The 12,486-nt window shown below is 40.7% G+C and overlaps 1 protein-coding gene across 3 annotated transcripts in view; it reads right to left on the bottom strand.

The window, feature by feature from the left end:
• OTUD4 (OTU deubiquitinase 4) overlaps positions 1-12,486 on the bottom strand; it is a 42,179-nt gene that overhangs the window by 10,156 nt on the left and 19,537 nt on the right. For 2 of the 3 annotated variants that reach the window (XM_060012103.2, XM_060012101.2), the window contains exons 8-16: positions 11,748-11,805; positions 11,381-11,498; positions 11,220-11,284; positions 8,681-8,775; positions 7,517-7,617; positions 7,233-7,419; positions 3,237-3,399; positions 416-539; positions 62-117 (exon numbers count right to left, since the gene is read on the bottom strand). In XM_060012103.2, coding sequence (XP_059868086.1) covers positions 62-117; positions 416-539; positions 3,237-3,399; positions 7,233-7,419; positions 7,517-7,617; positions 8,681-8,775; positions 11,220-11,284; positions 11,381-11,498; positions 11,748-11,805 — 967 coding nt within the window. The remainder of the gene's footprint in view (positions 1-61; positions 118-415; positions 540-3,236; positions 3,400-7,232; positions 7,420-7,516; positions 7,618-8,680; positions 8,776-11,219; positions 11,285-11,380; positions 11,499-11,747; positions 11,806-12,486) is intronic. The other variant, XM_060012102.2, reaches the window with a different exon arrangement.

Below are 12,486 nucleotides of genomic sequence, written 5' to 3' on the forward strand. Positions count from 1 at the left end.
TCTACACTATCACAACGTTAAGGAAAACGAAAGAGACGCAATTAGTATTTAAAACATTTACCTCCAGTGTGCCTGGCTCCGGCTTTTTATCCAAGGGAATATGTCCATGGACAGAGTCTAAAACAGATCAGAATAAAAAAGACGGCATCGTTCACTAGTTAGGTGTGAAGACACAGCAGTAAAACGTGAAGACAGAGAAAGCCAAAAGTACCTTTTGAACCATGTTTAGTCAGTGGATAATAGTTTTCAGAATAACACAATGTGCTTTATTTAGCTTGAGTCAATGCTTCTCTACAACAGTGAGACGTGACAGTACATTGCTTAATCATTTAAAAAGAAAGTTCTTTTCCCCATGTCTGACTTTAAGCCAGAAACAGATCTCTCGCATCTGCTTTCAAATGATGAAATAACATACCTTTATCTTTTCTTTCTTCGGTGTCCATTCTCCGCCTGCTTCCTTTTCTATCGCTTCCATGTGATGATTTTCTCTGGACGCCTGGGTTGCTACTCTGAGAAGCTGACTGGCTGACTGATGAGCTCTTAAAATAAAACCCAACACTTTGGGTTAAAGATTTACTCACAAATATATGAACAAAATCTTCTAATTAACCTTACTCTTCATACATCTAACTAAAACTCTCAAAATTCATAGCTCCGGGCTTCCCTGGTGGTGCAGTGGTTCAGAGTCCGCCTGCCGATGCAGGGGACATGGGTTTGTACCCCGGTCCGGGAAGATCCCACATGTCGCGGAGCGGCTGGGCCTGTGAGCCATGGCCGCTAAGCCTGCGCGTCCGGAGCCTGTGCTCCGCAACGGGAGAGGCCACAACAGTGAGAGGCCCGCGTACCGCCAAAAAAAAAAAAAAAATTCATAGCCCTATCTTTATACTTCCCAAACTACAAAAAAATAGGACCTAGGGTTCATATTATATACTCTATAGTAATCGGCTTACTAATAAGGCAATCAGACGCTTGGCCTAAATTAGTATGAAGACTTCTTCGTATGCCCATGTTTCAGGAAGCCACCCTGCCCAAACCTTCACTTTGCAACTTACACTTCCATTCTCTGCACAAAGCCTTCAAAAGCAGCCATAGCTCAGCCACAGCCCTTGGTGGGGGAAAAACACCCAAGTGCAAACGGGCAGATACAGCGCACTAGGACGCTTACCACTGACACGCTACAGACTGTCAACAAATCACCCAAGCTCCACGTGAGCTCCAACTTCTAACTGGTGAAACACGGGGACTGGAATAAGTCTGGCTTCTCAGCTAAGTCACCACTGAAGGTCTCTCCTCTTCTAGCATCTGTGAGTAACTGCTGCACACGGCTGAGAAGACGACCTCAGCCCTCTGTGGCAGGCGTTTTTCTACAAGACAAACCTGAGTCGCTATCAAGTCCAAGACAGGATCAAATGCCTATTTAAAGACAATGACTATGAAGACTCCATTTTAACATCAAAAAATTTCACAATCTATTCCCACATTACAGTAGTTGTTTCTCCCCATTCACTAACTGAAAAAAGGACAAAAAGCTGTGAGTAGAAGCTTAAATGATTTGTAGTTTTTTATTTTCTAAATATTATGGAAAAATAATATATCACAGAGATAAATATACTGAGACTAAAGACCATGCCTAACTCACATGTGAATTTGGGCACTTCGTCCAGTAATTCCTAAACTCCAGCCCCTGTGCCAGACTGAACTATATATATACTGTTCCAGGTCAGCTGTTTTCAACTGAGCATCTCATACCTCTGAAGGATCCCATGGAGGCCAGAGTACAAAAAATTGAGTGTGTGTGGCTTTAATGTCTTATAGTGGTATAAATATATATACCTATATATATTTTATACATATATATATATATATACACACACATACGCACACATACCAATATATGTATCTGATATATATATTGGGTAGCATCCTGTAACATTCCATTTTGTTTAATCCACTGTTAAGAAAGTGTTCCAGAGCTTCCCTGGTGGCGCAGTGGTTGGGAGTCCGCCTGCCAATGCAGGGGACACGGGTTCGTGCCCCGGTCTGGGAGGATCCCACATGCCGCGGAGCGGCTGGGCCCGTGAGCTGTGGCCGCTGGGCCTGCACGTCCGGAGCCTGTGCTCCGCGATGGGAAAGGCCGCGGCGGTGAGACACCCGTGTACCGCAAAAAAAAAAAAAAAGAAAGTGTTCCAATCACCACTCTCCATCACAGGTCATTTGGTGTCACTTACCGATATTTCAGACCATAGGCACAGGGCGCCCAGTGCCCCCAAACTCAAGTAGCTAACCCTTGCCTTGTGCTGCCAATGACCCCTCCTCTCACAGCATTTACTTCACGCTACATGAGAGCTATTTTCCCTTCTGACTCCCCCAAAAGAAGTCAGAAACTTAAAGGTAGGGAACACTTGTCTCATCAGAGAAGCACCCATCACAGCCCAGCGTCTGACACAGGGAGCAAGGGCAAAGCCGCAGGGCTGCATGTACTGCCACCTCCAACAGCGACCACTCTGAACAACAGCTCTTATTTATATGTACTAGGTTAATCTTGTCCTGGTATGTTTAATAAGGGACACTGAAAAGAGTTTTCCGGTTTTACAGATATATCTCGTTAACTGAATCATGAACCTCTACTGCTTAGGGAAAGTTACTGGCTTTGGCTAGCAAAAACAAACGAGTTTTGGTTCAAAAGAAAATACTAGGGCTTCCCTGGTGGCGCAGTGGTTAAGAATCCACCTGCCAACGCAGGGGACAAGGGTTCAAGCCCTGGGCCAGGAAGATTGCCACGTGCCGCAGAGCAACTAAGCTCACGAGCCACAACTACTGAAGCCTGCGTGCCTAGAGCCTGTGCTCTGCAACGAGAAGCCATGCAATGAGAAGCCCGTGCAACGGGCTAGTGCAACGAAGAGTAGCCCCTGCTCGCCGCAACTAGAGAAAGCCCACGTGCAGCAACAAAGACCCAACGCAGCCAAAAATAAAATAAATTTTTTAAAAAAAGAAAATATTAAACTTAAAGTGAGATAACCAATTTATTACTTGCCTCAACTCTGCCACCAACTAGAAATATCTTTAGACCTCACCTTACTCATGAAGATGAAAAGGAGGGATAGCTGCATAATCACCAAGGTATCTTCCAGTTTAAAAACTGTTAGTCTACCATTTACAACTATGGCTTAATACAAAAACTATATTAAGAAAGACTTCTGAAGGATAACTTTTAAAATCCCCTTTTATATACATACGGAAAGGGCTGGGAAAGCCTGTTCATCCCTGTTCTGAATCTCATAGAGTAAACGAGATTCTTCTATAGCTTGCTTCTCTCTGCGCTCTTCCGGAGAGAGGCCGAAATAGTTAGATTCTCGAGTCGTGGCATCAAAATCCTCAGCTCTCTCACGATCAGGTTTCCTGTCAAATAAAACATTCTTGTCATGAAAAAAAAAAAAAAAAAAAAAGACAAAATGTACTGAGTACCTAAAATAATATAAATCAACGCTTTGAGCAATTCAAATATTGGACCAGTTTAGCTACACTGTGAGATTACAGAACTTTTAGCTGCCTGATTAATAAATGTTTAGGAAACAGAAGCCCCTGGAGCATTAGGCTACGTTTCAGAGTCAAGAAGACAAACTTAAAATAGGGTGGAAAGAAAAGAAAAATATAACTCACTTCCAAGTGATACAGGAAGGCATAAATGTAAGCACTGTATATTTTCTTTGCACCATATTCCAATACTTTCATAAGAATTCTCTTTCGAAGGAAAGGGAAGGTTACTAGTTTAGGCCTCAAAAGCACTCTAATTTTCTGTTCTAAGTAAAGGACAACGTTCAAAAACACACCACGACCATCTTCCTGCTTTTTAATGACACTACCAAGGGAGGATGAAAGGTGAAAAGAAGAAGAAAATGCACCAGGCTAGATACTAACTACAGATAAGACTGCTGTCATTTCAATAACTTTGGTCAAAGAAGGAGACAAAAAAATTCATGAATAGAGTCTAGTAGCCTATAACATAACCCTAACATTTTTATATGAATTAAAATTATTATAGGCAATATGAATACTATTTCTACACTTTGTCTAATAGTTCCACAACAGTGGGAAATGAAAACCCAAAGCCACCAGGGAAAATATACTGAAGAGATACAGCTCCCTAAAAAGAGTGGGAAGGACACAACTGATACCATCTGATTCTCCTACCTCTGAAATCAAGAACAGCCATTTCATGTCCTCAGTCCCACTTAAAATCACACCCTAATTCCAATGGGGCACATGTCAACCCCCGAGTATTAGGGAAAAAAACAGGGGAGCAAACCTGGACCCTCAATCTTAGACCAGTCCTTCTCAAACCCCAGTGGTCAAAGACTCCCAAGATGACTCAGCTAGTGCCAGGAGTCTCCAGAAAGTCAATACTCCCTAACCTCTGCGCCCCATCACCCGAAGCCCACGTCTCACCCTCGCGCGCCACTGAGAACCTTCCTATCCTGAGCCTAGCGGGAGGGGAAATATTCAGCACGGACACGTCTACCATTTTCGGCACCTGCATAATGAAAGCGTACGTGGCAATCCTGCTTGGTTTTTGTTACACTTTGTTTTGTTTTCTCCAAAGGAAGAGACAGTATCAATGAGAAAGAAATTTAAAAAGCAAGAGGTCAGTGCCCAACATCACTGCTCTTTTTATTCTATAATGAGAATTCCAAACCAATGTGTGAAATATTAGAAATGAAGTCAAGATAAATTCTAATGGACTTAAATCCACTGGAGTGTTAGCTATAAAATTCTAAATTTTGACTAGAATTTTTTAGAATCTTCCTTTTAATACTCAACCATCAGCAGTCTCTAAATTTAACACACTAGTAAAATTCATTCTCACTCCCACAGGCTAGAGGGCTTACTAACTGCAAGTACAACTACGTTCGCACATAATCAGTCACAGTGTCAAAATTCTCCAAAGCTTTATGTCTATGTTACTCTCCACTGCCTTCTGCCATCACATGTTTTATACACCAAGTAATAGGTAGCTAACACATAAACAAGAAAAGGACCGCGTCTGTCTGATCATTCTAATCACTAACAGACTGGACAAAACACTAGAAACACACTGGATAAAACTTCAGTTTGTGGTAAACAAAAGTGTATTTAAATCAGTCATTTGGTAGTCTGTGTACGTTCTTTTTTTAAAACTTTAAGACATTAAAGAGTATCCTCTGTTCAAGAGAAAAAAAGGCTCTTCTAGTCCACTAAAAAATAAGAATTTTATTAAAAAGAAAAATCTCATTTCTGTCCACGACCTTCCTATACTGACTTCACATTTTTAGGTTTCCAAAGCTAATACTCAAAGTAAGTTAGTCCTCTTAGGTACTTTGCCTGTACTGGGTAAGATACCACCAGATGCTAGTGGAGTCTGGTCAATGTCCGCACATCAGACTTCAGCCACAACTAGGTGATTCAGTGACATAAGTGCTATCTGTTGGGGGAGGCTAACCCACCGTGGGCCCCGAATGCCCCTGCACACTGTTGCTGGGTGTGCCAAGAACACACGGCCCTGAGTACTCTGTACCCAGGCCATTTCTCACGGTTGTGGTATCTAGTGACCACCCTTGAGGGATGAGGGAATTCTTTCTTATGATTGATTTTTAATCATCTGTTCTCATTAGAACTTTTGGATAACTGGATTATGAACACATATGTACTTTTTACACACATATAAGCATCCCTTCAAGGATACACAAGAATCTGTTAACACTGGATGCCTCTGCAGAGGAAGCTAGACAACTGGGACAACAGGGATAGGAAGGAGAATTATCAGAACAAACTTTTCAGTGTTTTGGATTTCGAACAATAGCAATTAATTTGCTATCCCGAACAGCTGGCTCAATTAAAAAAACTGTAATGGATATGAAGTACTGGTATTTGTTACGGATTGAATTGCATCTCCCAAAAAAGATACGTTCAAGTCCTAACCCCTCGTATCTGTGCATGTGACTTTATAAATAGGGTCTCTGCAGAAGTAATGCCATTAAGATGAGATCATAGCAGAGTAAGGTGGGCCCTAAACCCACTATAACTGGTTCCTCACTAGAAGAGACACAGACACCCAGGGAGAACACCAGTGATGATGCAGGCAGAGACTGGAGTGATACACCTACAGGCCAAGGAACGCGAAGGACTGTGGACAACACCAGAAGCAGGAGAGGCCTGGAACAGACTCTCCCCTAGAACCTGCAGAGAGGGCACAGCACTACTGACACCTTGATTTCAGACTTGCAACCTTCAGGACTGTAAGAGAGTACACTGCTGTTGCTTTAAGCCAGTCTGTGGTACTATGCTACCACAGCCCCAGGAAACTACACAGTATTGGTACCACGTCAGCCTAAGAACCTACAACTCTGTCTTAAAGATGTTACATAAACTGTCTTTAATGACAAAATGTTAAGTACGTTCCCAAGAAAGGGGAATGCCCAAATGCCAAAAATAAAGAAACTAAAGACCAGACCTTAGCAAGCACATAAGAAGATGCTAGAGCTGTTCAGATGATCGGGGAGATCAAGCTTGGATGGGGAAGGTGAGCCACAAGCACCCACAGGAGCCGTGGCCAAGTTCACAGGAAGAGGACAGCCTCCACTTAAGACACACCTTCTCAAAGAAAGCTCCCCCAAAGAATATAAACTACTCTGTAACTACTACTCCAAGGAAGGGCAGATTAGGGAAAAATTTAAATCCACGGCACAGGAAACTATGACCCTGAAGTTCATCTGCCTCTGCATATTCAGTCAGAATGCTGGTAGTTCATGGCCACAGCAACCTGTTCAGTATTAGACACATTACAACAAAAATCCAAACTTGTCGGAACAGAGTAAGCTGACCATTTTGGTTGATTTAAGTTCCTATGTAAAGGGGAATATCCTCACCCTGCAAGGAATTGGGGCTGCAGTTTGGAATTCAGTACTTAACACATTACAAGCTACCGGAAAACTCTGAGGTGCCAGGTTACGATCTAAATCATCTGAAAAAAGTTATTCAAAAACAAAGATATCTGACCCTACCAAATCACTTTGATTTGTTTAAAGAGAGTTATGAAGAACTGAAATCCTCACGTTATTCTATCAACAATACTTTTAATGTCACGCTGTAGACAAGTATACGAACAAAAATTGCGACTTTTTAAAAGCACGTGACGCAGAAAGTAAAAGAGATGCTTCTCACTTAGTTTCTAGCTCTCCTGCCTTTGGGACGGTTACCTTGTGGCCTGTGTGGGTGTCCTGCTCAGACTTCTGTGCTCACTGGAGGGCTTCTGAGACTGCGGCGCTGCAGAGTGGCCGGGGGGCACGCGCTGCCTCAGCCCCGGAGGGTGCTGCAGGCGAGGTGGCAGCGTGGGCGGGGCTTTTCCTGGCTTCGCCGGGGCCTTGGGCCCTCTGTAGTCCGCATCTGTGGCAAGAGCCAAACTACCTCGTAATCTTCCCATTATAGACACCCCCAAGCACCGTCACCTCCCCAAAGGAAGGGTAACCTGGCGTGCTCCTACCACAATGGAAATTCTGTCCAGAAGGAGGTTTTTTCATCTTCTTCCCTGCCACCGTGTTCCAGCTTTCTGAGGAAGGCGGTCTGAGGTTCTTCGGGGAGAGTCTTTAAAAGGAGGGAAAAGACTTGCAGTAATTTATCGTGCTCCCCCAAGACTATCCACTTAAGTATCCTGCATAAATATTTTACTTTCTGTTTACCTAAGAATTCCCAGGTTTAGTTCTTATATTGAAAACACATTAAAGTACAAAGCATTCAGCAACCCAGATGTAACTCTAATCAAATAAGATGACATAAATCAAAAGCACATTTTCTAACCTACAAGGACAGAAGACTAAAAGGCCATAATCATAACCTAAGCAAAAGATTAGATAAAGAAGGAAAGACTATTACTCTGTGAGATGTGATGAAAGTACTGTAGCTAAGGACGGGGAAGCGAGGAGTCTTTACCGTGTTAGAGACACACAGAGGCATATATGTGTCTATGAGAAATGCTGTGATGTTTGGGATTTGCTTTCAAATATTCTAATTCCACTCGCATCTTTTTTAAGGGGGTTAGGGAGAAGAGATCAGAAAAGACTGCCAAACCTGCTGTTAGTTGTTAAAATAGGGTGATAATTACATTGGGGTTCACTGGACTATCCTCCTCGCATATGTGTATGTTTGACATTTTCCGCAGTAAAGTTTAGGTGTGATTTACTGCCTTTTCCTCTAATAAAGGCAGCAGCAACTGAAACAAAAGTTGCTCTAAGTAACACTGTATAATAGCAAGTATTTCACTCCTCCATCAGATAACCATTTACTGAAGACTGCACACAAGGCAGCAATGAATGAAATTAGAAATGAATGTGGTCCCTGTCCTCCAAAGTCCCCACTTCACAGCTACAATACGGTTGATTTTCCAAATTGCCTTAGTGAAGAATGGCACATTTTAAACAGTAAGCAACAAAACAAATATTTATTTAAAATACCTTAACATGGATAACACTAAATTTGAACTCCAACTATTTTTTCTACAAGATCTACACAAATATATTTCTCTACACACAGGCAATACATTTAAATGAATTTGCAAATACACAGGGACATTTAGAAATGCTCACGATTATACAATAGGCTAAGTGGAAGAGACGGTGAATGAACACCTTAGCTGAAGAGCAGTACATACTTCTTTCCAAGTTCTTCGACCAAAACTGGCCCGTTCTCAGAGTGAACCCCTTGAAAGTCTGCATTAGAAAATTTTCCATTGTGATCCAACCTAACCTGTTGAACGATTCCGCAAAGAAAAATCAGTCACCTGATTCTTTCGCATCAACCATCAGTTTTTAAACTGTTATTTCAATTTCAACTAAAGAGAAAATGAACATATATAGTTAAAAACAAAACGAAGTTCAAAAGGTACACAATAATATTGTCTCTGACCTCCCAGACCTAGGTACCTCCATCCAAAATACTTTTCTTTGTTTACTCTTCCAAGTTTTTTCTAAACTGTCTTGGTTCTGGAGGCAGGGCTGTGGCAGCACCACACACACCAGGATTCCAGGCCCCGCTCTTCTACTTACCAGCAATATGACCTTGGGCAAGTGACTTATCTCATGCTTCAGTGTCCTCATATGTAAGATGAGGCTAATTATAGTACCTACATCATAGGACCCATGGAGGTGGAATGAGGTACACATGATATATATAAAGGACACCAGGCTGCACACAGCAACCACTCAACAAAGGAGAACAACTATTATTAAAATCACTATTGTCTTCTCACTTTTCCAACATTTACAATATTGTCACATGTAAACGTGACCTTTTTCTCCCTAAAAACAGATCCGTCATCTCTTCTCTGACACACAGTTGGTTATTACACAACAGCAAATCTTAACAGGACGATAAGCCTTTAGGTCCCCTCCTGCAGTCAAGCGGCACACACAGCACAGGGCGCCGCTAAGCACTGCACTGGGAGCCTGATGGACACAGCCCTGCGTGAAGCCACCTCCGCCTTTTTTTATCAGTACAGTTGGCCCTCGGCATCCGCGGGGGACTGGTTCCAGAACCCCTGGATGCTTGACTCCCTTATGTAAAATGGCACAGTATAGTCAGCCCTCCACACCCATATGCAGAGGAACGGCCAACTGTGGATCAAAGTCCTCAAGCCGAGGTTTCGTCCTTCAGTCACAGCAGGACACTGCTTTCCTCTCTTCCAGAGTTTAAGAATAAAGAATATTTTTCTGAAGTTAGTTTTTATTAGAAGTTTAAACTACATTTACAAGCTTGCTTGAGTAAATAAAAGTCACCTTGAGTCACAGCAGTTTCCGTAATAAAATTTCAATTAAATTTTATCCAAGTGAAGTAGTCAAGGGGTAGAAATAGAAAAAAAGTACTCTAAAAAGGAAAAAATTAAAACAAGTACCTGCTTTACCATCTACCTTATCAACAGCATCTGCTTTACAAAAGCAACTGAAATCCCAAAGCAAATATGCTTGATTTAAAATAACAAGTAACATAATTTTAGCGATGCAGCATAAAACAAGCAATCTTCTCTTCTCTACTGAGTGGGGTTAGGGAGGGAGGGAGTGCCCTAAGCCCTGGCTTTACTCTTCTCTTTTGTTCTGTTCCAAGTTCCCCAAATCTCTATAGTAAAAGATTCCCCAATTCTGTTCTGTGATTAGGGCACATTTCTGACAATCGTGTAAGGAAGAACCTAAATGAATCATATCTTCTCCCTCTCCCTTTAAAAATACCCCCAAATCAGAACACTATTAAAAGTTCTTAAGGTAAAGTCTGTCACTGACCTCCAGAAATAATCCTGGTCCCCCAGACACTTTTCACAAACCACTTTATCACCAAGGAAACAAGTGTTTCCTCCACAAGTCAAGAAGAAATGTTTGTCAATGGCTATTTTAAAATAGTTTTAAAAAGGCAACACTTTTTGATGAAGACCATTTTTGATGAAAATTATCTTCCAAATAACAATTATTTTGTGTGTGTGTTGTTTTTGTTTTAGAAAGAGTAATATTTTTTCATAAAGGTTTCTCCAGTCTTGGCATTATTAACACTTGGGACCAGATGATTTTTTGCTGGGGTGCTGTCCTGTGGCGCTCTAGGACGTCTGGCACTATGCCTGGCCCCCACCCACTAGATACCAGTCGCACCTTCCCTGCTGTAACAATGTCTGCAGACATTGCTAAATGGGAGGTAGGGGTGCAAAATCACTCCACGTAAGAAACACTGATCTAACACAACTTTCCCCCTTAACAATCAACAGTTTTAAGCCCAAAGCAGCAGCTTATTCAAAGTAAATGGCAAAAACTTCTCTTACTGTTCACTTTCTTATCTCAATCCAACAAAAAACTGTGTATTATCAGAATCTTCCAGGATGCCTTCCATATACCAAATTGACCTATAATGTCAAGTTTGAATCAATTTCAATAAATTATTTGTCAACTGTAATGAAATTATCTAAAAATCTAAGACGTTACTGTTACTTCTTTGAGGCAAGTAATATCAAAGACTAAATTGTTTTAAAGATCATGTGATGGGACGCCATGGTTTTAAGATATATTTGACTTTGGTAATGTATTCAATGTACACACAATATATTCTGAAATCCCAAATTAACAACACATCCAAACTTGAGCTGTTTTCTTGATTCCTATTACAATAAATAAGATTTCAAGTCAAATCTTTACTTCCTCTAAGTAATCACTTACTTGGCATTTGTCTCCAACTTCATACTGTAAGCCAGCAGCAATGGAATAATCATGTTTTTGTTGAGCTGTAAAGAATATCAGCATTGTATCAAGTTGACATAATCATTTTCAAGGGCCTCAAAGCAAATTTATGGAAAATACAGATTTTTTTTTTAACTCACCTTGTTTAGACTTCAGCCAAATTTCATATTCCACATTTCTATAGACTGCTGGACTGAGTGACTTAAGAACCTTTCTAGACAAAGGAAGGCTAGGAGAGTTCCCACTGCTTTTCGGGTGCTAAATAAACAAAGTCAGGAAGTCCAATCAACACAGAAATGCTTTCAAAACATGTTTGAGATATGTATAAGAGTAAAATCAAATGAAGAAGAACACTTTAAAAATTTAAGAGGCCATCAAAGAATGTCTTACTAGTAGATGATCCTGACTCTAATGAAAATGTACCAGAAAAGAGAAAAAAATTAAGACTATAAATTCATATACTTTCTTATACTGAAGAGGCAGTTAAAAACCATTAAATAAAAATACCTGATCACTTGACAAAGATTTAAATCCATTCACATCATTAACAGTGGTAGTTTTACTCCTACAAAGGAAGAAATACAGCCATCGTTAGGAGCACAAAAATGTTTGCATGCAATTAACTTGTTCTAATGTCATATAAAATCCCAGTTATATTCCAAAAACTCAACCTTATACATATTCCAAGGAGCTCAAACAAGTTTTAGTATAACTGTGCATATATACATATATATATGTATATAAGTACATGTGTTTACGTGCGTATGTATATAGGTCAAAGATTTTTATCAGTAATTCTTACTGACTCAATCATCAAGAAAAGAGAAACAGAAATAAACTATGAAATTTGCATTGGTAGAATAATTGAGTTCATAAAAACATTTAATGTAAAAATTTCCTTTCAAAATATAGATGAGGCTCCATTAAACAAAATATTCCGCTACAACAAGATATACAATCAGGTAAGAGTAGACACCAACTAAATAAGTAATCAGTATGTTAAATGCTGCTAAGTGCTTTGGGGGAAAAAAAGGTAGGAAAAAATTAGTTTTGAGACCTAGGATCAAATAATAAAAAATGGGATGAAGGAAGATGCCTTTTTCAATAAAGAATTAAATGTGATGAGACAGCAAACCATAGGCTATTTAGTATTGCAAGCAGAAGGGACAGCAAGTGCAAAGACCCAGGGGTAGGCAAGAGGCTGGACAAGTTGATGGCAAGTTGAGTGGGTGATGAGGTGAGAGGC

The sequence above is a fragment of the Delphinus delphis genome, chromosome 5 (genome assembly GCF_949987515.2).
Source record: "Delphinus delphis chromosome 5, mDelDel1.2, whole genome shotgun sequence".
In the NCBI taxonomy this organism is placed as follows: Eukaryota; Metazoa; Chordata; class Mammalia; order Artiodactyla; family Delphinidae; genus Delphinus; species Delphinus delphis.